The sequence below is a fragment of the Pelodiscus sinensis genome, chromosome 4, assembly GCF_049634645.1.
Source record: "Pelodiscus sinensis isolate JC-2024 chromosome 4, ASM4963464v1, whole genome shotgun sequence".
Lineage (NCBI taxonomy): Eukaryota > Metazoa > Chordata > Testudines > Trionychidae > Pelodiscus > Pelodiscus sinensis.
In genome coordinates this window covers 60,687,650-60,713,119 of record NC_134714.1, presented here as the reverse complement: position 1 = coordinate 60,713,119, position 25,470 = coordinate 60,687,650, and the positions used below count along the sequence as shown (strand labels likewise).

At 47.1% G+C, this 25,470-nt stretch overlaps 1 protein-coding gene across 7 annotated transcripts in view; it reads left to right on the top strand.

The window, feature by feature from the left end:
* The window catches only part of FSIP1 (fibrous sheath interacting protein 1), a 201,440-nt gene that overhangs the window by 144,217 nt on the left and 31,753 nt on the right, over positions 1-25,470 (top strand). The window contains exon 11 of one of the 7 annotated variants that reach the window (XM_075927075.1): positions 31-5,942. The exons of the other annotated variants lie outside the window; for them this stretch is intronic. Coding sequence (XP_075783190.1) covers positions 31-60 — 30 coding nt within the window. The 3' untranslated portion in view covers positions 61-5,942. Of the gene's footprint in view, positions 1-30; positions 5,943-25,470 lie in introns of those variants that run through there. 7 annotated transcript variants of the gene reach the window in all.

Here is a 25,470-nt window from a genome sequence, read left to right as displayed (position 1 = left end):
CACATACTTATAGCTCTCCTATCTTCCCAGGATTGGTGGATGGTTCCTGCTGATGTATGAAGTGGAGTTCCATGGAGTTCCTTTTGCTCCAGCTTCGTCCTTTGTGACCTTAGGAAACTTTTAAGATTCATAATCTTTTGGTCAAATCAGAACCTCCCCTACACATAATTGTCAGGGAGCTTTGAGCTCAATCCTCCAGCTGCTAAGGCCACACATAGAGGCTTGTTCTGGGGCAAAGAGTATCTCTTTGATATAAGTTATATGTATCCTATTTATAACACACATGTACAAATTGTCAGCGTTGTTTTATTCAATTGTCTCTAGCATAAACTTCTCTCTAACTCATAAGAAAAATAGTCCTTTCTCATATACTTTATTAAATACAATCATTTGATTAATCACTTATTATTCTTGATTTTTTTTAAAAAAGGAAATTTCCACATAGCTTATTTCATGAACATATGGTTTAGCTTTGTGGTTTTTGGGTACACAGTGGCCCATGTTCATGTGTATGTCTAATAGTCAGATACATAGGATGTTTTTATTATATCATTTAAATCTTTCACTGCAGAATATGAAATGATTTCATATCACGTTTACATTATTATTCTACTTCTTAATATATTATTTTATTATATTGTTACTGGATGCGTTTTCCCTTTCTATGTCTGTTCTTGTGTTTCTCTGATTTTGCAATATAAGATTGGAATTTATTTTTAAGGGCAAATAATATATAATTAAAAATGGGAATTTAAATTTTCCATTCTATCATTAAGAATGAAATATTTTGTTCAATGCAATCCTCATTATATGAATTTAGACCAAATAAACTATTGGAGCATCTTGAGAGGAATGATGGTCCAATTGTTAGGCCATTAGTATGGCCTATGAGTCAAATTCCTGCTGTAAGAAACACTTCCCATGTGACCAATGACAAATCGCGTCGTTTGTCTTTACTTCAGTTCCCCATCCATACAATGGGAATATAGCAGCACTCTTTTCACAGGAGTATTATTAGAAGAAATATGTTAAAAATGGTGAGGTGCTCAGAGATGAAGAATACAGAAGTATTGTATATTGCTAGCTAGTTATTTTCCTAAGTTTTTGGCAACTAACTTTTGTTGTCTTGGGAGAAATCTTTGACAATGAAAAATATACATTCATTTTTCATGTGTACTACATTAAATAAATGCAAAACATTGAATATATGGACAAATCTGGAATACAGCTCATTAACAAATATGGAAACGCACACTAAAGAAAGACAAATTGATTCTTCAGACAGCATAAATAAAGTCCTAAGAGACATATCTAAGAAGCATTCCTGCTTTACCCTCTAGTCCATGAATAAAAGATGCAGAATTACAAGGCATTTAAAACAGAGGATGAGCTCAAGGCTGTTTGGCCCAGGTGTTTCAGTAATGCAGATGTCCTGAGAACCTTCCTCTGTGTGGTGTGGTGATCTACTGTTAATACACAGGGATGTAATATAAAACTCGTAAGGGTCAATGTACATCGAAGCTCAATCAAGCTTTTATTGTTAGACAGACTTTTTAGCCTCACATAGCCTTCTTTGTTCAGAGAGGTTTGTAAGATACTTTTGATATAGATGTAGGAATGCGTGACCAGGTGAAAGAAAACTCATGCACATGAATGCATGAGTTCACATGACTGACCTGTAAAAGGGTGGCAGTGCACAGCAATCGCATCACAGGAGTGCCTAGAACAATGAGTTAAATAGGACATTTGGGTAATGGAAAAACCTATTGTATGAAACATGATGAAAATTACAAATAATTTGCAACTAGATTCCATGTTGCTGATTTTGAGACTCAGCTGACCAAACCAATTAACTTTTACTATTTTAAGCCAGTTCATCCCTTCAGCATTTTACTGAAGTTTATTTTGTCTTTACTGGCTTTGCTATCCGCTTGTAATCATCTTACCATTGTTACGTGATTGTGCAAAATTCCTTGCCTTTACTTAATGAGGCATTGACTACACTGCAGGGTTTTTGTGCAAGAAGCTTTTTGCGGAAGAGATCTTCCGCAAAAACTTCTTGTGCAAAACCGCATCCACACCTTAAAGCTCATCGCAAAAGCGATGTGCTTTTGCACAAGAGAGCATCCACACTGCATGGATACTCTTGTGCAAAAAAGTTCTGATTGCCGTTCACAGAATGGCCATCAGAGCACCTGTGCTTTTTGTGACAGGCTCTTTTTGCTCAAGAAACCTGTGTTGATCATCCACACACACTTTTTTGCGCAAGAACTCTTGTGCAAAAAGGAGTTATGTCTCATAGACGGAGGTAAACCTACCCCGCAAAAAGCCCTCTGTTCTGTTGATTGACTAGATTTTCTTGTGCAAAAATGTGCTTGAGGTGTGGACGCTCCACAGATTTTTGCACAAAAACAGCTGGTTTTTGTGCAAAAAACCTGTAGTATAGACATAGCCTGAGTGTGTCCTTAAAACTATACACATATAACATTTAACTTTCTCTTCTCTGCATATAACTTTCTGAAATAAAATAATAAATAAATTAGGAAATAAAGAACTTGTGGCTGCGGAGGATATAAGCATGGTACAATGCTTTTGATACACTCCTGAAAATACATTCTTTACGTGGTTAATTCAGCTTTGGTTTTTTGTGTGTGTGAAATTTGAATAAGCTTGACACTTGTGCCCAGGGAAAGAAACAAAGTGCCTTACCTTCTGTCCTATTGATCATCCTACAAATTATTCAAATATACTCAAGTACATCCCCCAAATACTCAGATTAGGATAATCTGTGGTTAACATAACATCTCCAGACTTCTAGACCTTTAGCCTTCACATAGATATTCTGTATTCAGTGAAACTGATTATGCAGGAGGCAAGGAAAATGCATGTTTAGAGGAACACAGATCTTTCCATGGATACCTATGGAATTTTACATATTAAGGCTGACCTATGACTAAATCAAAGCTCAAGTTCATTTAACTTGAATAGTTTGACTAGTCATCCTGAAACCATTTAAATGCTCAAACGTCAATAAGATCACATTAAATTCAGCAGTGCTCTTGGCAAAATGAGTTGTGTCAGTTAAATTGATTTTATCCCTCTTAAGGTGCTACTATAGTGCTTTAGAAAAAACAATCAATAATTTTCGTATAGTGTTTCCATAGGAACACTCTGTCTGAATTACTGTTATGAAACAAAGCAGCCTTTTGTTAAATGCTTTCAAGATATTCATAAAATATTTGTGGTATTACCTGCTGATCAGTAGCCATGATAATAAAAATTTCACATAAATATGAGCAGTGCAATATCTTCTTCAACAAAAACTTGTCAAAATTAATTCAGATCAAAAGCACAGTTGTGAATGTTAGTTGACTTTTACTAAAGTAACTGGATCAAGAATTCCAATATGCAGTAAAAAAATTACCAAACTGCTGGGTACAGAGAGTTTTGTGTTTCTACCATTGACCTTGTAAGGTGATCGTGCAGACTGCTTCTAAATTAATCTTTCAGAATTTGTCAGTGATATGTGAACTTGGACCTCAAAGCAAAAAGATGCAATTTAGTTTTAGTGAAGTCAAGATCATTTTACCATAGATATTTATTTTAAAACTATATTATTTCTTAACTTAAATAATCTGATAATTTTTGTATGTTGGTGTTTTTTCTTAGCAAGTGAAGTTTTGATCTTGATTTTACTTTCACCCCAGTAAAGAAGTAATTCCATTGAAGTCAATGTAGGCACATTTATGTAAAAGTGGTGTAAATGAAATTATAACGTTCACCAAAGAGCAACATTTAAAATGGATACTTTATTTTAATTGTTATGGAAATAACCTTTCAACTGGTGGGTGTATAGAAACTTTCATATGAACCACAAATATAACTGCACCTGAAATGAAATTAACTGCATTACTCTTGCTAGAAATACAAAAATATTTTAACCTTTCTGTTCTTTGAAAGAGAGATGTCCCTCTGGGTGCTCCACATTAGGTTGGTGTGCTGCCGCCAAGCTCAGTGACAGAGATTTTTGACAGCTGTACCCCTGGGCCGTGCATGTGCCAGCCAAGACAACCATGAGCTCCCTAACTGCCTATGCTGCACATGAGCAAGCCCCCCTCCCTCCTCTGTTCCTTCTCTACTGCCTCTGACTTCAGATGGAACCTTCATCTCTCCTGACAGCATTTTCTCTCAGTTTCCTCTATTAGAATTAGACCCCTCTCTCATAATTAGATAGTTTGTTTCTTCATTACAGTTATTTTAGGTTAGAGTTCTCCTGTTTATGTAAATAGGTTTCTCCTTACGGACACCACACTTTAAACCGTGGTGCTGTTTTTTTCTCCCCCCTTCCCACCTAAAAAAGAGATCTCAATTGACAGTTACAACTAACATAAAAAACTAAAGATCTAGAACAGCAAATTCAAAAATGAGACTACCAGTTTTCAATACAAACCAGGGTTTTACACTCCCAGACCCCCCCCCCCCAAAAGTGGGGGGGAGTGAAAGAGAAAAAAGAAAATAAACAAAATATAAGAACTATAAGGGAACCCCTACCATAACAGTGCCTTCGCTTGGGGGTAACAGTTCCGGGATCCCCCGGGTTTAAACATTGTGTTACCTGTGGGGAGGCAATCCTGGCATCTGATGGACATGATGAATGTGTCTGATACCATGCCTGTCACAAATGTCCTCACTGCTCTAAAATGAAGGCAAGGATTAAATGTGACAGAGAGCTCAGATTGAAAATTCTTTAAGACCTGCCTCAGACCCTGGCCAGTCAGAACATTAAAAATGCAAAGAAAAAGCACTCTCAAAGAAATGGTCTGCCTCCGTGCCGAATTCAGCCCTGCCTGCAAAAGGCTGTCTCCGAAGTGCGTGCTGCTGGCCATATCCGTGGCACCATGTCTCAGTACCTTTGACACCCCAGGCACCGCCAGCACGATGCCGGCAAGGGCTAAGGATTCCTCCTTTCATTCTGGGGCTTCAGGCTTCCAGCTGCCCACCCCTCCCAACATGGAAACACCCCATGCCGAGAGCAGTGCATTGTAGAGTAATGCTGCCTCTTTGCACTTCAAAGCCGGCACCGGAGTTGAAAGTGCATTGCACTCCATGCTGTCTCCCTGCCCTCTCCCTCCAGAGGTGCCGAGGCTTTGCTCACGCAGCACCATCCACGCTGTCATAGCAATATATGTGGCAAAGCGACTTGTTGATCTCTTCTACTCTCAATTCTCCTCTTCTGGATAACACTAACTCACCTATTAAGCCAGCCTCTCCAACATGTCTCAATCAAAGTTTCTCCTCTGACTCAGAGAATCTGATCTGGGGTTTTCTCCCCACGAATCTCCACAGTCAGGACATTCATTATACTCATCTGCTCCATACCCCCTCCATATCCAAACCTGTGGGGACCCCCACCTATGCCTTTTCCACAATGGCAGTATGAGGGGGGTGGCACCCCCGATCAAAATCCAAGTTAAGTCGTATCCAACGCATAAAAGACGAACATTACAACAATCTCTAATAGATGTTGGGCTGCTCACCGAGAACTTGCTAGCCAGTCCCACATCAGCAATCAACAGCCATGAGGCAGCCCCTCCCCCAACTCCTTTCACATCCGATGACTTCGTTTATTTCCAGGACCTGCTCAAACAAGTTGCGACTGAATTTAATATCCCCTTACAAGAAGTAACAGAGAACCAGCTTGAACTAACGCATATCTTACATTTGGCCTCGCCATCAGAGATTGTATTACCCATCAATTCCGCCATTATGGAACTGGCAAAAGCAATATGACAGACACCAGCTTCGATAACCGCTACTTCTAAAAAGGCAGATAAGAGATACTTCATCTCACCTAAAGATTGTGAGTTTCTCTTTACCCACCCCATGCTTAACTCACTTGTAGTAGAAGCAGCTCACCAAAAGAGCAAACAACAGAAGCAATTTAGGTCCGCTCCCTCTCACCAGGAAAGCAAAAGGCTTGACATGTTTGGCTGAAAAGTATATGCCTCATTCACCCTCCAATTCAGGGTGGCCAACTATGCCATCTTGCTAAACAAATATGATTTTAAAAACTACGCCAAGATCCGTGACTTCACTGCTGATATACCTGAGGAGAATAAATCGCAATTTGAAGCTCTAATAACAAAGGGCCAGTCCTTAGCAAGAATGGCCCTGCAGGCCTCCCTTGACATGGTCGACATAGCAGCACACTTCACTTCAACAGCTATTGTGATGAGAAGGGCAGCATGGTTCATAACTGTTTCTTTCCCCAGAGAGGGGCAATCCTTTATAGAAGACCTGTCCTTCAACTGGTTGAAACTCTTTGCTATGAACACTAATGACTTACTGTACTCCATGAAAGACTCAAGAGCTAGTTTACGTTCTCTAGGTATCCAGAATAACATCAGAAGAAGAGGCAGGTTAGGTACCAACCCTATCCCAGACTTCACATCTACCAATACAATCATCAATATCACAGGCAAGACCATTTCTAACATAGCAGGATCAGGGGCAGACAGCAACATAGGGTGCCCTCAGTCGGCTATTTCACAACAGTCCCAGCAATCTGGCAAAGAAATTTAATTAGATAGTTGAGAGTCCAGAGATTCCCTCCCCCATTTCAGCACAGTCTCCATCATCCGGTCTTTTTCATCATCGCCTGAGACCATTCTTACAGAACTGGCAACATAACACATCTGATAGATGGGTCCGTCAGATCATTAAACATGGGTACACTATCCCCTTTGAGTCCATATCCCCTTCCAATCCCTCATCCTGGTTCCTCTTCAGGGACCACTCACGAGACAGCACTATATCAGAAGGTCCAACATCTTCTGCACTTAGGCACCATCAAGCAAGTCCTGGAGCAGTTCAGGGGAAGGGGATTTTACTCACACTACTTCCAGGGGCAGCCCTAGACTAGCTGCCAGCAACTGGTGCCCTAGGCGAACCATGCAATCGGTGCTCCCACCTCCAAACCCCTCAATGATATTGCACCATCATTTGGCGCTCCATTTAACTTGGCACCCTAGGCAACCACCTAGTTCGCTTATATGGACGGGCCGCCCCTGACTACTTCTTAACTCAGAAACGATTGGTGGGGATGGAGACCCATGTTGGACCTGCATGCATCAGGAAGCAAAAATTCAAGATGGTGATGCTGGCAACCATCATCCCTGCACTGGAAAGGGGGGACTGTTTCTTGTCCCTCGACTTACAGGATGCATATTTTCACATCTGTATTCACCCTTCTCATAGATGGTTTCTCCGTTTTGTTGCAGGAACCTATCATTACCAATACAGGGTTCTTCCCTTCGGCCTTTCCACCACCCCACATGTTTTCTCCAAGGTCCTTGCCATCATTTTGTCTGCCCTCAGAAAAGACAATGTTGCAGTCTTCCCTCACTTGGACAATTACCTTGTGGTAGCGCACTCAGAGATAGAGGCTTATGATCAGTGTTTCTTAAATGTGTTCCGGGGAACACCGGTATGCTGCGAGGCAGTTGGAGGTATGCTGCGGAGAACAACAGAGTTCAAAATGGCTGCCCCCCTTTTTTTTGTTCAATTTTTTTTTCTTTTGCTCAACAAAAAGTCCTTCGTGTTCCTCATTTAAAAAAAAATTATTGTTTGGTGTTCCTTGATCTTAAAAAGTTTAAGAAACACTGCTTATGATGCTTCCTGTCTTTCCACCAACTAGGCCTCCTGATAAACAAATTGAAGTCCTTCCTCATTCCTGCCCAAAGAATCCAGTCTATAGGAACCATACTGGACTCCACCCAGGCCAAAGCATCACTTCCTCCTGAAATATCAAGGACCTAGTCCACTTCTTACAGACCAAGCCCAGGTCATCAGCCCACGAATGTCTACAATTATTAGGGTACATATCAGCATGCACTTTCGTGGTGCCCAACGCACACTTACACATGCAGTGCATGCAGGAGTGGCTTCAACACATCTACAGGTACAACATACATCCCCTTTCCAAGTCTATCCAAATAGCAACACAGGTGAAAGCATCTCTCCTATAGTGGTCAGATTCCTGCAATTTACTCATGGGCATCCCCTTCCACACTCTGGAGCCAACAATCTCCATGATCACGGATGCTTCCCTGTTGGGACGGGGAGCTCACATTGGCCAACATACCACTCGGGGCCTGTGGTCTCAATCAGAAAAACTCTTTCACATAAACACCTTGGAGCTGAGGGGTGTCCGCTATGCATGCAAAGAATTTCTGCCTCTTCTAGCCAACCACTAGATCCAATTATACACTGACAATGTAGCCGCAATGTTCGACATCAATTGACAAGCGGGTGCACACTCTCACGCACTTTGCTCGGAGGCTGTCACATTATGCAATTGGTGCAATATCAGTATCACCACAGTCCATCTCCCGAGAGCTTCCTCCGGAATACGAATACCAACTAACCCCCAAGATTCTGTCTGATATTTTCCACCTCTAGGGCCAACCAATCATAGATCTATTCACTACTGCCATGAACAAACAAAGCCAACATTACTGTTCCAGTGCAGTCATTGGCAAAAGTACCTTGGGTGATGTCTTCCTAGTGACCTGGGCACAGCATCTATTTCCATCTACAGCCTTCCACTGATACCACTCCTAAACAGAGTTATATACAAAATCAGGAGAGACAAAGCTCTCCTCATCCTCATAGCGCCTACATGGCCTCAACAAGCATGGTTCTTCTTCGTGTAGTGTCCCCGTGGGTGCTCCACTGTGGGTGTTGGGCTCGTCCCAGCGCCGCAGTTTGGAGGTCTTTCAGCTGTTGTCTACCAACCGCTCATGTGCGGCGACCATCTTGCGGCTTTTCACGTCATTTCTGGTCATGCGGTCTGGCTCCCACCAGTTGTTCCTGACCATCTTCGGGCGAAGATGGAGAAACAGCTCCCTCTCGCATTGATCCTATCAGGACTGAGAGAAGATAATTTGTATTTAGTTAATTAGTTAAGGTTATAGTTAATGTTACAGTAGTTAGATTCTAGTTAGCTTAGCGCATTTAAAAAACCAACCATTTTCTCTCACCATGCCTGGGTCACCAAGGCTTCAGAAAATGCCTGACGTGCTGGGAGTCAATGCCTGTGTCAGACGGGCACTCCTCATATATAAGGTGCCTGGGGAAAGGACATATCCCCAAAAGTTCCCACACTGTATGATGCTGATGGCCAGGGCACGCCGCGACCAGGAGATGCGGCTTAAGATGCTCTTCTTTGATAAGGCACTTTGACCACAGGCGGAAACGCTAGCTCAACCGCCGTCTCTTCCCACCACAACTTGTCGGCTTTCTCCCAAGGCGACGAGCTCAGAAAAGAGCCGATTGCCATCTTGTTCCTTACCAGCACTCAGAGTGATCACGGGAGATAAACCGGGCACCTTGGGCATAGTGGCAGCTCGAAAACCACATAAAGACAAACTGGTGTGTAGTACATCGGCACCGAGCCCAGCAGTGCATTCGGCACCAAGACTGAAGTTGGCACTGACGTCGGCACCAGTTGCGGTATCGGTACAGTTGGCATCTGTGCCATCTCCCTCCAACCTACCGGCACTGATGCCGGCCATGGAGACCATATCAGTGCATCCTGCACCTCATTCCCTGGCACCGACAAACTCGGCACTGGGATGCACTGTAGTGACGCACAGGGTGCCAGCTCTACTGGCACCAACACCTAAGGCACCGGCGCAGTTGGCACTGACACACTCGGCACTGGAACCATTGGCACCAGCGCAGCACTCTCCAACACCTCCATGCTCGCACTGAATTTCAACATCTAGTGCGACACCACTCACGCCTCTTATGCAACTCTCCCCTTCTTCCACTGGCAGAGGACGAACAGCGAGTCCGCAACAGGGGATCTTTTCCCCCAAACCCTCTTCTCCACCTCCAACTTGGCATGAATTCAGGCAGCTCCAACCTAGTGTTTCCCCTCGACCAAGGCACTACTATCATCGATACTATCGCTTGCCGTCTCCCTGCTATTCTCAGCACAGATCCAGATCCTCAAGGTCTCCCTCATATTCTGGGAGCTCTAGATACAGGGACGACCACAGGCGTAACCTTGGTACGATGATCGCTGGCATAGATACCATAGCCATCGAGAGCGATATTCCCACTCAGCTCGCACCTCACCTTCACCCGCTCCATCATTCATAACCCGTGACAGGAGCAGATCCCCCACCTTGCCCTCAGCCAGATCACCTACTCCATCTAGTGATCAACCACCAACAGAACAGCCCACCATGGAAGTAGTGCACACCTCTGACACGGAGGCATCCCATCAAAGGTCCCCTGTAGATGTGGTGTCGTCTTCGCCGGACGATGCCATCCTCACTGGAGATACCTCACTGTCAGATGACCTGAAGGAATTTCAAGAGTTGTTCAGGCGGGTAGCTGACACCCAGTACGTACAGTTAACGGAGTTCCAACAGAAACAACATAATCTGTTGAGAAACTTATATCCTTCCTCCCACTCATCCAAGATCACTCTCCCACTGGATGAGGCCATACTTGAAATTGCCAATGGGATATGGCAAACTCCTGCCACGGTGCCGCTGACCAATAAAAAGGCCAACAAAAAGTATTTCGTCCCAGCCAGTGGGATGGAATTCTTGTTTAACCATCCCCAGCCTAACTCCTTGGTCGTTGATGCCGCTCAACAATGGGCCAAAGCCCCTCAATACAAAACCACCACTGGAGATAAGCACAACAAGCGCCTAGATCTCTTGGGCAGAAAGGTGTACTCCTCGGCCACGCTAACGCTCCGAATGGCCAATTGCGTGGTGCTGTTAGCGAATCACAACTTCGACAATTACGCGAAGTTCGTTCCCCTACTCGACTACCTTCCAGATACTAAGTGACAGCTGCTCAAAGCTATTATTCAAGAGGGCTACACCACCTCTCGTTCAGCGCTTCACATTGTTCTGGACATAGCAGATGCAGCAGCAAGGGCAACAGCAACATCTGTCATAATGCGCAGGGCCTCATTGCTCCACATGTCAGTGGTTCCGAGGGACCTTCAATCTAAAGTCGAAGACTTGCCCTTCAACAGACAAGGCCTCTTTGCGGTCAAGACAGACCAGCTGCTTCACTCCAGCAAAGATTCGTGCACCATGCTCAGGACCTTGGGCGTGTATATACCGCCATATCGACAGAAAAAGTACAAAGAGACAAAGACCTTTCTCCTATGCACAACCACGACAATACGAGCACCAACGACCTAGGCAATGGCCTCAAAGATGACGGCCACAAGCCACCAGATCAACAAATCAGCAACAAACCAAATAGCAAGTTTGATGCATGGATCAAGGGATTGCAAGCCATTCAAGCCGATTGCTTTTCCACCATCGCTGGCCTGCAATAACAACAGACAGATGGGTCATGCAGCTAATAATAGCGGGCACGTAATTCCCTTTGTGTCCCTTCCTCCTACCACCCTTCCCCTCCCATCCCTCTTCAGGGACCCATCTCACGAACTCCTCCTCAAGAAGGAGGTAGCTCAACTACTTGACATCGGAGCAATAGAAAGGGTACCAGAGCCCTTCCGAGGGAGAAAGTTTTACTAACGCTATTTTTTAACACAGAAAAAGTCGGGGGGTTGGAGACCTTCGCGATCTCAATCAATACGTATGAAAGCAGCCTTTCAAGGTGGTGACCCTAACGACCATCATACCGGCACTTGAGCAACAAGACTGGTTTGCATCCCTCTATTTACAAGACACCTATTTCTGTGTGACAGTTCATGTGGCCCACAGGTGCTTCCTTCGCTTCCTGGTAGGCTTTGATCACTACCAGTACAAAGTCCTGCCATTCGTCCTTTCATCAGCCCCAAGGGTATTTTCCAAAACACTGGTGGTAGTGGCGGCCTTCCTACGTCGATTAGGAGTCATCATTTTTCCTTACTTAGATGACTGTCTTCTCAGAGCCCAATCATTCGACAAAGCCTTAAGCTCTGTCAACACAACAAGACTGCTCTTTGACACCTTGGGTCTTATAATCAACGTCCAAAAGTAATCTCTCGTACCTCAGCAGACCATAGAATTTATAGATGCTCACCTCATCTCCATCACGGCACGCGCCTACCTACCCAACTCCAGACTTCGTAGTATTCAGGATATTGTCCAGGTTCTCACTATAAGCCCCAGAGTCCCTGTGCTTACCTGTCTGCAGTTGATGGGGCACATGGCAGCGACAACATATGTCTTTCCACATGCTCGACCACACTTCCGATGCCTTCAGTACTGGATATCTACAGTATACACACGTCACAAGCGCGACATCCACAGAATGGTCACTGTACCAAACATGGGCAAGCAATCCCTGAAGTGGTGGACCATCCCCCAGAACATGCTGACAGGTATACCATTCCACAGACCCCAGCCAACTGTCCAGGTGACTACAGTCACATCCCTACTCAGTTGGGGAGCCCATATGCAGGGCAAGCAAGCTCAAGGTAATTGGTCGGCTCAGGAATCGCTAGGCCATATAAACCTGCTCGAGTTACGAGCTGTGTACAATACTTGCAACCACTTCCTCCCCTGGATATGCAATCAGGGAGTGTGAATACTCACAGACAATATGACAACTATCTATTATAGAAATAGACAGGGAGGAGCCTGCTCCCGTACACTGTGCAGGGAAGCTGTGCGTTTATGGAATTGGTGCAATCGCCACAATATCATGATTACGGCAGCATACCTCCCTGGGGATGACAACATGACAGCAGACATGCTCAGCAGGCACTTTGCCCAACAGCACAAATCAGAACTACACCCTGAGGTCTTACAGAGCATACTCTCCCGCTGGGGCCATCCAGCGGTGGACCTCTTCACCACACAGTACAACGCGAAGTGCGCTCATTACTGCTCCAGAGCAAGCATAGGCCTCGCATCGAAGGGGGATGCCTTCCTATACAACTGGGTCAGCAACTTCTGTACACATTCCCACCCATTCCCCTAATCCACAAGGTCCTAGAGAAAGCAGCTGTGGACAGAGCAACATTAATCCTAGTAGCACCATACTGGCCATGCCAGACTTGGTTTCCTTACCTGTTCCATATGTCACCTCATCTTCTGTATTGTCTTCCCAATCGGCCCGATCTATTGACACAGGATCATGGGCAACTACTGCATCTGCAGCTGGGTTACCTCGCTCTGCCACTTGGCTCCTGACGGCTTCCAACAAGAAATAATAAGTAGTTCAACAGCTGTCGACCATGTTCTTTTACATAGTAGGAAAACCTCAACCTGAAATACTTACCTGTATAAGTGGAGAAGGTTCACTGAATGGTGCTCACACAAGAACTCGGATCTTCATGGAATGCCTCTATATTCCATTTTGGAATATGTCTTGCATCTCAAACACTTTGGACTTTCTCTGTCTTCTCTCAAGGTGCACTTAGCGGCTATCACAGCTTTCTGCCAACCAACTGAGGGCTTTACCGTCTTCAAGCACCCTACTATGAGAAGATTTCTCAAAAGGGTTGGCCAACCTGTTCCATGAACACACACAATCCCCAGACCTGTAACCTAGAGTTGGTCCTAGATACTCTGATGCAACCACCGTTCAAGCCTTTGGCCACATCCGACTTCAACACTCTTACCATGAAGGTTGTGTTCCTGTTAGCAATCACATCTGCACACAGGATAGGAGAACTGGCAGCCTTGTTGGCATCACTTCCGTACACCATTTTCATGCCACAGGGAGTCATCCAATGACCACAACCATCGTTTTTGCCCAAGGTCAACTCCAGTTTCCACGTAAATTAACCTATCATTTTACCTGTATTCTACCCAAAACCATATTCCCTCCAAACACCATGCAAGACTTCACTCACTTGACGTCTGTAGGGCCCTGGCATTCTATATTGAAAGAACCTGCAATATATGAAAATCTCAACATCTGCTAATCTCGCTATCTGACTGTTCTAAAGGTCGCCCATTAACCTCTCAGCGAATATCAAAGGGTAGGTCTATGCTGCCACCTTAGTTTGAACTAGGGTGGCTAATGTAGGCATTCGAACTTGCAAATGAAGCCCGGGATTTAAATATTTGCATGTTTCCGGGCGAGTGCCATTTTTAAATGCTCATAGTTCGAACTACCTGCCCACGGCTACATGCAGCATGGACTAGGTAGTTTGAATTAAAGCTCCTAATTCGAACTATCATTAAACCTCCTTGCAGTGTAGACATACCCAAAGATAATAGTGTCCTGCATTACTAAATGCTATGAACTAAGAAACGTCACATTACCTCATATGGTCAGAGCCCACTCTACCAGGGCAATAGCATCCTCAACAGCCTTTCTCAAAGGAGTCCCCATCAAGGACATTTGCCAAGCAGCAATGTGGTCCTCCAACCTTACGTTTGCAAACCACTACACGCTACCAAAGATCATCATCTCCGACACAGCAGTAGCCACTGCGGTCCTCTCCTTAGTGGCAACAACTGACTCCACACCCTCCACTGTATGTCGGCTATTGTTGTGGAATCACCCACAGTGGAGCATCCACGGGAACACTACCTGAAGAAGAAGTTACTCACCTTGTGCAGTAACGATGGTTCTTCGAGGTGTGTGTCCCCTGTGGGTGCTCCACCACCCGCCCTCCTCCCCTCTTTGGAGTCTATTATTTTGTCTTCCAGACCTTGATGATCAGGAAGAACTGGCAGGAGCCAGATCCCACAACGAGAAATGGCGGGAAAAGCCACAAGATGGCCGCCGTGCATGCACGGTCCGGCAGACAACGGCTGAAAGATCTCTGAATTGCAGTGCTTGAGCGAGCCCAACAACCACAGTGGAGCACCCACGGGGGGACACAACTCGAAGAACCATCGTCACTGCACAAGATGAATAACTTCTTCTTTCCATTCTCGACCAGGATGTCCCTTGATCAACCCATCCACTTACCTCTTCTCTGAGACCTGCTCCTCTTCCCATCATCACAGACCAAGCCCCTGAACCTCGCCTCTCCCCACCTCACAGCTTGGCTCCTTAATGGCTCTTGGGCTTTGGAAACGAAAATGTAGACACTGTAGATTCAAGCAGGAGGATTTATTACGCACAGCACTGATGGAGTCTCATCTTGCCACTTGGGCTCAGCAAGCACTGCTAAGCAATTGATTACAATTGATTACATAGGGAGTCAATGAGCGGAGGGAAGTTCCCGAGCCCCTAGATAGGTTATGGCAGCAAGATATATGAGCATGGTACACCAATAATCTGAGGGTTTGTCTACACTACAGTGCTAATTCAAACTAGCGCAGCAAGACTTAAAAACTAGTGAGAATTAGCGTTTTGCTAATTCGAACTAGCGTGTCCACACTGATTGGATGCAGGGGCGCATTTAAGGGCAGCTGAAACCGGTTCTGGCAGGGCATCAGGTCAGTAGTTGCTTTGTGTGGCTGCTGTCTGAGGCTATCTGAGGCTCGTGCTTAAAGGGAAGCCCCTGGACAGCCGGTTCTCAGCTTTTCCTGCTTGCTTGCCTACCTCGCTGAGGGACAGCAAAGCGTTGATCTCTGCGCCCGTGTGTGTCGGTGCTTCCCTTCGGGGACGCCGCCACAGGTGGCAACATGGAGCCAGAGCTCCCCCTGCACTTTCTGGTTCAGTTTCTGGACTTGCTGCTGCTGCAAGCCTGTCAGCTATGGGTGGAGGCTGCCGTGCACCACCTGGTGCACGTCAGCTCCCTGCCTCTCCGCCTGGCCACCCTGGGGGCCATGGTGCAGATGCGGCGGCGCCCGGGCGCCCGGGCGCCGGCGTGCCCCGCTGCATCTGGCATCTGGACACCAGCAGCAACTGGTTGGACCGCATCTTCCTGGAGAGCTGGGGAGACCAACAGTGGACCCAGAACTTCAAAATGAAGAGGGACACCTTCCTGGAGCTCTGCGAGTGGCTCGCCCCTGCTCTGCGCAGAAGGGACACTCGCATGAGGTCCGCCATCCCCCTCCAGAAGCGTGTGGCCATCGCCCTCTGAAAGCTCTCCACGCCGGACAGCTACTGATCCATCGGGAACCAGTTCGGCGTGGGGAGATCCGCTGTCGGAGCAGTGCTCATGCAGGTACGGCACTCACCGGCCACTGGACCGGGGGCGACGGGGGGCTGCAAGGAGGGGATGAGCCGCCCCAGGGAAAACGGGGGGTGGGGGGGAAGGAGGCAAAAGTGCCCCGCACCGGAGGAGCCGGTCTCTCCTGGCCATACTACACGCCGCCCGGGGGGGGTTGCTTCCGGGAGTGGGGCGCGGGGCACTGCCAGAGCACGAACACTCCCAGCCACCCGGGCACCCCACTGATTCGTGCTTTGCTGTGTCTCTCTGCAGGTGGTCAAGGCCATCAACTGGGTGCTGCTCCGCAGGGTGGTCTGTCTCGCTGACCAGGGTCTGGAGGTGGCCTCTGAGGGCACGGCTCTGCTCCTCCAGCACCTCCAAACTCCGCTGGCGCAGCCGAAGGTCCTCCCGGAGCCAGTGCTCCTGATTGCGGAGCAGCCGCTCCAAGAACCAGAGGTGCCGCCGCTGGTAGTCCTCCTGGTTCCTGGCTCTCCTGCTGGTCCGGGCGCGGGTGGCTGTTGCAGGCAGGGTGGTGCGCCCTGCAGTCTCAGGGGCTGTGGTGAAACAAGAGCAGCGGTCAATTCTCTCTGGGCCCAGGTGGGTGAAACCCAGCCCCCCTCTGCAAGGCCAGGGCCCCTGCATGACACCCAGCTGCTGCTCTGTGGTGGGCAAGGCCCAGGAGCACGGTCCCTGAGCTCCCTCTCTGCCCCCCCCCCGTACACATAAGGGGAGCATGATGGTACTCACAGGTGGAGGCCTCCCCAGCCTCGGACGACACAGGAGACGTGCTCAGTGGGGTGCCCCGGGGTTCCTGGGTCCTGGGCAGGCTCCTGGCAGGCTCCGGGCTCTCGGCGTCCTCCGGCTCCTCCTCCTCCGTGTCCGGGAGTGGTCCCTCTGCCCCGGGGTCAATCACCACCCAGGGGGTCATGGACGGCGTGAGCCCCGAGGATGCGGTCCAGAGCCTGAAAGTGGGGGCATGCCTCCAGGTCGGCCCCTGGCTGGCAGGCCCGGGAGTAGGACTGCCGCAGGTCCTTAATTTTGCAGCGGACCTGCTCCCGGCTGCGCTGGTGGCCTCTGGCGGCCAAGCTGGCAGCCATGCGTTTGTAGATGGCCGCGTTCCTGTGGCTAGTGCGGAGATCGTGGACATTGGAGGCTTCCCCCCAAACTTGGATGAGGTCCACGATCTCCGCACTTGACCAAGTGGGCGCCCGCCTCTTGCGTCCCCGGGCAGGCTCCTGGGAGCCGCCAGGCTGGTCCTGGGGAGCAGTGGAGGGCTGGATGGCATCGGGTGGCTGGCTCATTTTGTGGCAGGTGCAGGCTCTGCTGGCTGGGTGCTGGCAGGCTTGCAACTGGCACAAACAGTGTAGCCAGCCTGTGGCCCTTTAAGGGCTCCGGGGCCAGGAGGGGGGCAGTAGAGTTTGCCTGGTGTTGGCCAGAGTAGCCACCAGGGCAAGCTGGGAAGGGCTAGCCTCCCACTAGTTCGAATTAAGTGGCTACACAGCCCTTAATTCGAACTAGCTAATTCGAACTAGGTGTTAGTCCTCGTAAAATGAGGTTTACCTAGTTCGAATTAAGCGCTCCGCTAGTTCGAATTAAGTTCGAACTAGCGGAGCGCTAGTGTAGTGCCTATCAAAGTTAATTCGAACTAACGTCTGTTAGTTCGAATTAACTTTGTAGTGTAGACATACCCTAAGAGATTACATAGTAGCTCTGCCTATAGCTCAGGTTAACATAGTTGCTAAAACACAAGTATCCCCACCGCCCTCTGAGAATTCCCTTGCAATACATAAGCTAAATGTCTAAAATTAATGTTATTAATATTATTAATATCCTGCACAAAATAGATTAAAACATTTTAAATGTTGACTAAACCTTCCTGCACTGTTGAGATTTGATAAATAATGGTAAGAAGCTTTTGTCACGAAGACTTTAACACTCTACTTCAACAACATGGTTATTTAATTTTTTTGCCCCCAAATCAGGAAAGCATGTAAACATGTCCTTAACTCCATCCTTATTTAGGATGGCACCTATACATGTACTTGTGTAAGTATAAAAGTCAATGGATAAGTATCTGAACTTAGAAAGGCTATTGTTAAATGGTAGAAAGTAGGTTTAGTTTAATTTTAGATCCCCAATATATTATTCAATAATAGTTTGACAAATTACTTTGTGTAAGTTAAGTATATTCAACCTATGTAATTATACTGCAAAGTCACATAGAGTTAACATTGTATGCTGCATTGCCATAACATTATTTTCACCTGTAATTAACTGTGCAGAAGATGGGAACAAAAAAGGATGATTGTGGTGCCAGCCTTTACAGAGATCCTGTACAAAATAAGATGGGTTCTATCTAGCTTCTTATGCATCTGCCATGAGGCCAGTGGCACTGTGATTCGTGATTTTGGCATTTGTGTACAGCTGCATTGTTTTCATAGGTCTGTGGCTCCCACTGCTTCCAGTTACAAAAACCACAGCCTTCTCTTGCTTATTAAAGAAAGACACTCTTTCTGGTTAGCTACAGTAGATGCATTAATAGAGAACTAGGAATTGCAAGAATTTGAATGAATGTACTTTTTCAGCTGTCTGGTGTTCAAGCACTTGAAAAAGAGCTTATCAGTGAGAAGAACACTACAAAGACCCTGAAAGTGGCTCTTATTTCTAAGGCCTGGAACATTAAAAAAACTAAAATAATGGCAGTGGAAGGAAAGAACAGTGACTTTTTTGTGGAGGAAAATAAAGGTTTATACAGGAATTTGGATGGATAATCAAAGTCCTGTACAATGCTTTTTAGTGCATCTGTCATCATGCAAACAGTAAATGTTTCAATTACTGCTCTTTGCAAAGTCAGATTTATAAATGCAGGAATTTCTATTCAGGAAAAGGCACACACACGCACAAAGTTGAAATTCGAAACATACCTGCTAAACAGGAATCAAAACACTGCAACCAGCTTGATAGTTTTTCAACAGAACACTCACACAAATACCTATATTTAATCATGTTTTATTAGTAAACAAAAGGAATCTAAAGTATATACTATTTGTGAATTCACTAAGGGTATGTCTACACTATAGCATTATTTTGAAATATCTTATTTTGAAATAGTTAATTCAAAATAAGTTATTTTGAAATAACACATCTACACATAAAATTCATTTTGAAATAGCGCGTCCACACTGATTGGATGCTGAATCACATTTAAGGCCAGCTGAAACCAGTTCCAGCAGGGCATCAGGTCAGTAGTTGCTTTGTGTGACTGCTGTCTGAGGCTATCTGAGGCTTGTGCTTAAAGGGACCCCCCTGGACAGCTGGTTCTCAGGTTTTCCTGCTTGCTTGCCTACCTCGCTGAGGGACAGCAAAGCATTTTTTTCCCTCTGATTGCTTTGGTTCCCCTGACTCGGGACACCACAGCACTCTGCACCATGGAGCCAGAGCTCATTTTGAATGCTCATTTTGGATGTCTTGCTGCAAGCCTGACAGCAAGTGCTAGAGAGTGCCTGGCAGCTTCTGCGGCAGCCCAACTCCCACGTACTCTTCCGGACCCTCTTGGGGACAGTGGAGGAGCAGCGGCCGGACACCAGCGTGCCCCGCTGCATCTGGCATCTGGACACCAGCAGCGACTGGTGGGACCGCATCGTCCTGGAGAGCTGGGGAGACCAACAGTGGACCCAGAACTTCAGAATGAAGAGGGACACCTTCCTGGAGCTCTGCGAGTGGCTCGCCCCTGCTCTGCGCAGAAGGGACACTCGCATGAGGTCCGCCATCCCCCTCCAGAAGCGTGTGGCCATCACCCTGTGGAAGCTCTCCATACCAGATAGCTACCAATCCATGGGGAACCAGTTTGGCGTGGGGAAATCTACCGTCGGAGCAGTGCTCATGCAGGTATGGCAGTCTCCGGCCACTGTGGCAGGGGAGCGGGTGCGAGGAGGGGATGGGCTGCCCTAGAGGGGAAGGAGGTGCAAGTCCCCTCCACGGGAGGGTTTGTTCTGTCCCAGCCACATTACAGACTGCCCGCGGTGGCCAGGGCACCGCGGGGGTTACTCCTGGGGAGAGTGCATGAGGCAATGGTGGGGAAGGAGCACTCTCAGCCACCCTGGCACCTCAGTGACTATCGGTGGTTTTGTTTGTCCCTGTGTAGGTGGTCAAGGCCATCTCAATAGAGTGCTGCTCCGCAGAGTCATCCGCCTCACTGATGTGGACGCGATCATTGAGGGGTTTGGCTCCCTGGGCTTCCCCAACTGTGGGGGGGCAATCGACGGGATGCACATCCCCATCTGTGCCCCGGAACACCAGGCCTCCCTGTACATCAACTGGAAGGTTGTGCCTGACCACCTGGGCCAGTTTGTGGACATTAACGTGGGCTGGGCCAGCAAAGCAGATGACGCGCGGGTTTACCGCAGCTCCTCCATGTGCCAGAGACTGCACGCTGGGACCTTCTTCCCTGACCACCATATCATGCCTGTGTGCCTGGTGGGGGATGCGGCCTACCCACTACAACCCTGGCTCATGAAGCTCTACAAGGGACACCTAAACCCCTCCTGGCGGGCCTTTAATGCCAGACTCAGGAGGGCCCGCATTGTGGTGGAGGCGGCATTTGGCCAGCTGAAGGCCTGATTTAGATGCCTCCTCACCCGCCTCGACGACTTTGAGAGGAATATTCCGCACATGGTGGCGGCGTGCTGTGTGCTGCACAGTTTGTGTGAGCGGAAGGGGGAGGCTTTCCTGCCAGCCTGGATGGCGGAGGCCAACCACTTGGCTGGCCTGTATGTGCAGCCCCACACAGCTGCCAGCCAGGAGGCCTATCAGGGGGCTACTGGTGTCCGGGAGGCCCTGCAGGAGAACTTCCAGATGGCAGAGGAGTGAAGTCTTCCTGGAATGTCCCACTGGGGTCTTGTGCCTTATTCCTCTCTCATGCCCTTCCACTTTCCCCTCCCTAGCCCCGCTTCCTGATGTCAAATAAAAACATATGTTGCCCAAAAAACCCTCTCCTTATTGACCATAACTGGGGTGGGGAAGGATGAAGGTGGGAGATGGGAGGGGGAAACCTGGGAGCAGGGAGCTGGAAGGGGGAGGCAAGGGAAGGAAGGGGGAGAAGAAGCTCAGGGTTGGGGGTCTTACTGGCCCACCTGTCTCCCAGCACTGTTGGTGTGAGGGCCTCAGCGTCCCCGGGGGGAGCAGGTATGGAGGAAGGGTGGGGGGGAGGAAGAAGCTGGAGGGAGAGCAGGAGTGGGAGAAGGAGTGATAGCTGGGGCGGCTGCAGGGGCTGGAGCGGCAGTAGGCAGCAATCTCTGCACCATGGTCTGCAGGTGGTCGTGGATGGCGCGGCCCTGGTTACGCAGCTCCCGGAACTTTCCCACCACAGCTGGAGGTCTTCCTACACCCAGTGCTCCTGGCTGTGGACCTGCCTTTGCAGTAACCCTAAATGCTGCCACTGGTATCCCTCCTGGTTCCGGGTCAGCCTAGTGGCCCAGGTGTAGGAGGATGTCCTGGGCAGGTGGTGTGCTCTGCACTCGCAGCTGGTGCAGCTGTGGAGAAACATGAGAAGTGGTCAGTTCTCCCTGGGGACACAGTGGGTGAAGCTCAGACCGCGTCTGCAAGGTGAGGACAGCAGGTCTCCGCACTGTCATGTCCTGCTATCCCCAGGAGTGTGAGCTGGTCTGGGACTGTACCCGTGCCCCTGTGCTGTATATAGTGTGGGTGTTGGGGGGAAGGGGAAGGATGTGCTCTGCCTCTGAGTTGAGGGGGCTTGTGGAGGGAGGGCATTGTGCAGTGTCCCTCCCTGGGGTACGGAGCATATGCTGTGCCTTCATACATAAATGTGTGTAGGTAACGGGCCAGGGCCCCTGTGTGGCAGCCAGCCAGGGTCACATGCCCCAGCTGGCCCGGCACATGCACAGGTTGCTGTGTGATCCATGCTCAGCAAGGCTCACACACATGGTCCTTGGGCTCCCTCGCCCCCCTGCATAAAGGGACAGTGATGGCACTCACGTGTTGAGGCCTCCCTGGCCTTGGAAGACAGCGGTGATATTGCTGCTGGTATGCCTCGGGGGTCCAGGGTGAGTGCCATGCTCCCTCCAGGCTCCTGCGACTCTTGGCCGTCGTCTTCCTCCTCCTCCGTGCCCTGGTCAGGACCCTCTGCCCCAGGGTTGATGACCACCTAGGGGGCACGGACCATTCAGTCCCCCAAGATGTGGTCCAGGGCCTCAAAGTAGGAGAAGGGGTCTGGGTCTGCCCCTGGTTGGGAGCTGCCCCCTGTGGCCCTGGCATAGGACTGCCTTAGCTCCTTAATTTTCATGCGCACCTGCTCCTGGTTGCGCATGTGGCCTTTGGTGGCGAGGCCGTCAGCCATCCATCTGTAAACGGCCGCATTCCCCCCTCTAGTGCGGAGATCATGGACATTGGAGGCTTCCCCCCAAACCTCGATCTGGTTCATGATCTCCATACTGGACCAGGAAGGCATCCTCCTTTTCCAGCCCCTAGCAGACTCCTGGGAGCTGCCAGACTGCTCCCGGGGAGCGGTGGAGGGCTGACTGGCATTGGCTGGCTGGCTTGTGCTGACAACTGGGTCAGGGCAGCACCTATGGGCTCTGGGCTGGCAGGCCTAGAGCTGGCACAGGCCCTGTGGCCAATCTGAGTCTACCCCTGTAAGGGCTCCGGGATTGGGGGTGAGCGGAGGAGTTTTCCTGTTTCGGCTCAGAATGGCCACCAGGGCACCCTGGGAAGGGCTGGAGGCCCCATATTTCAAAATAAGCGTCTACACAGGGCTTATTTCGATTTAGCTATTTTGATTTTAGCGTTATTCCTCTTAGAAGGAGGTTTACATAATTAGAAATAAGTGCTCTGCTATTTTGAATTTATTTTGAAATAGGGGTTTCCCTGTGTAGATGCTAGGAAAGTTAATTCGAAATAATGGCTGTTATTTCAAATTAACTTTGATGTGTAGACATACCCTGAGGCAATATGGTTGGAAGTACTGCAGGGGAATTTGATATTTGTGTTTTGATGTGGTCTAGCTCTGTAATAAATTTGAGCATGATATTAATTTGGGTGCAGCAGAGAATCATATCCCATCATTGCTTAACGGAAAATTGCTACAACAAGAAGCATATAGGGAGTGCATGACAGTCAAAGGTAAAAGAGATAAAATTTCTATTTTCCAATATGGACTCCTCGTGCAATGAGGAGTAACAATAAATTCGAAGGAAGGGTTTTGGATCTGACTACTGAGTCTACATGTGGCGAGTTAATTCGGGCTACCAGCTTTTTAAAATGGTGACAGCCGTGAATATGCTAATCAAGCGCAGGATATTTAAATCCCTTGCTTCATTAGCAACTTCGGTATGCTTCATTTGCCTCCCTAGTTTGAACTAGGGGGCAAGTGTAGACATACCCTGAGAGATTACGTAGAATCAAAGGATAAATTTGAGTGAACTTTTTTTACAGATTTCAGTCTTCACCCTGGCTACGTCTACACTGGCCCCTAAAAACAGAAAAGCGATGCAAATCAGGTAAGTCAGCATAGGGAAATCCGCGGGGGATTTAAATATCCCCCACGGATTTAAATAAACATGTCCACCGCTTTTTTTCCGGCTTGGGGAAAAGCCGGAAAAAAAGCGTCTAGACTGGCGCGATCCTCCGGAATAAAGCCCTTTCCGGAGGATCTCTTATTCCTTATTCCTGAGGTAGGAATAAGAGACATGTTTATTTAAAACCCCCGCGGATTTCCCTATGCTGACTTACCTGATTTGCATCGCTTTTCTGTTTTTAGGGGCCAGTGTAGACGTAGCCCCTCTGTCTATTGTTCTATATCAGTGTTTCATCTAAAGAGCAATAAAATATCTGTAGGCAGTATTTTTAAATCCAAACATTCAAAATTCATGAGATTTAATAGATTTGGAATTATTTATATTTGTCATATTGTTCATGACCATGTTTCCAATTTTTTCTCCACAACCATGAGAATTTGCTTTTTAAAAAGTTCTGAAAGAAAGCTGAGATTTTTACTTAATTGCTTGAGCTCAAGAGCTTAAAAAGAACCCAGCTATTTCAAGACCTCTCATAAAATTGCGAGAGTTGGTAATAATGTATATGTGTATGTGAATTGTAATCTTGCATTCAGCAAATCTCTTCCCAGTTACACAGCTGGACTTCAGATAGAAAAACAAGAAAGATGAATCTTCAGTCAGTTACTATTCATGAAACATGTGTTGCCCTTGAATTTGCAGTAAGTCAAAATTTTGACGTTATTTATTCAGACTTCAGCTGAAGAAAATGCATAGCAAAAAACTGAAGTGGTCACAGTTTTGCTTTTTATTTTTCAAAAGCCTTGAATATAAGAACAGTCATAGTGGGCAAAGGTCCATCTAGCCCAGTATCCTGTCTGCTGACAGTGGCCAATACCAGATTCACCAGAGTTTATGCTCCTTTTTATTTTCCTCACTAAGATTTAACTTCTACTTTTTAAAGAATGGGTTTTTTTGTGTGTGCTTCTAACTGCTTTTAATTTGTTATTTAGCTACAATTATACTTTTTTGGTTCTCTATGTTTTGTTTTGTTTTGAATTTGGGGTATATATATATACATTTGTATATGTATCTAGACGGGATTAAGGTAACTAAGATGTCAGAGTAACTGAGATGTCAAGGTTTGAGCCAGCAAGGAATCTAAATTCTTTTACAGGTTCACTGGAAGTGTTTTTTTCAACTTAAGGGTGAGTACTGGTAAGCTGCTATGGGAATCTCATAATTCAGCAGTGCTCACCAATGTGTAGATACTTTTTTATGAGTTCCTGAAAAAAAGAGAATAGGAATTCCTGACTACTCTTTTTCATTTTGAATTGATGGCAGTATCTTGTGAAGGACCTACATATATCTGTCTTTTCCATTTCCACATAAAACACAAGAGCCCTATGGAAGAATACGATGAACGGTATATTTGCTTTGGGAAAACATTTTCTTTGGCTTTTCAAACCTGTTTAAACTAGTTTCAGTTTCTGAGCAAAGAAAATACTCCTTTTAGTAAGTGGAGGAATATGAATTTAGCCAAAAAATACTAGGATGAACATTATCTCTACTCATGTCACATAAAAGTAAGAAAAGCAAAGAAAAGATTCAGGTAAGCCAACAGTAGCATTAGTAAATCAGCAAACATTCTGAATGTATCTTGCAAAACATTTAGTAATTCAATGTGAAACCATTATTAATTTTCTCCTGTAGTCACTAATTAGTTAAGCTTCAGAGGGCCATGTAAAGAAGGACAAGGAATTTTTAAAACAAAGCTGAGATTTTAACCTTTTATCAGGACAACGGTTTTTCTTAACATAACTACAGTCTCTCTCTGACTTACGAATCGGTTACGGACCAAGCAATTGGTCGTAACTTGGTTTGTTCTTAAGTCGGATCCCATAGAGTTACATG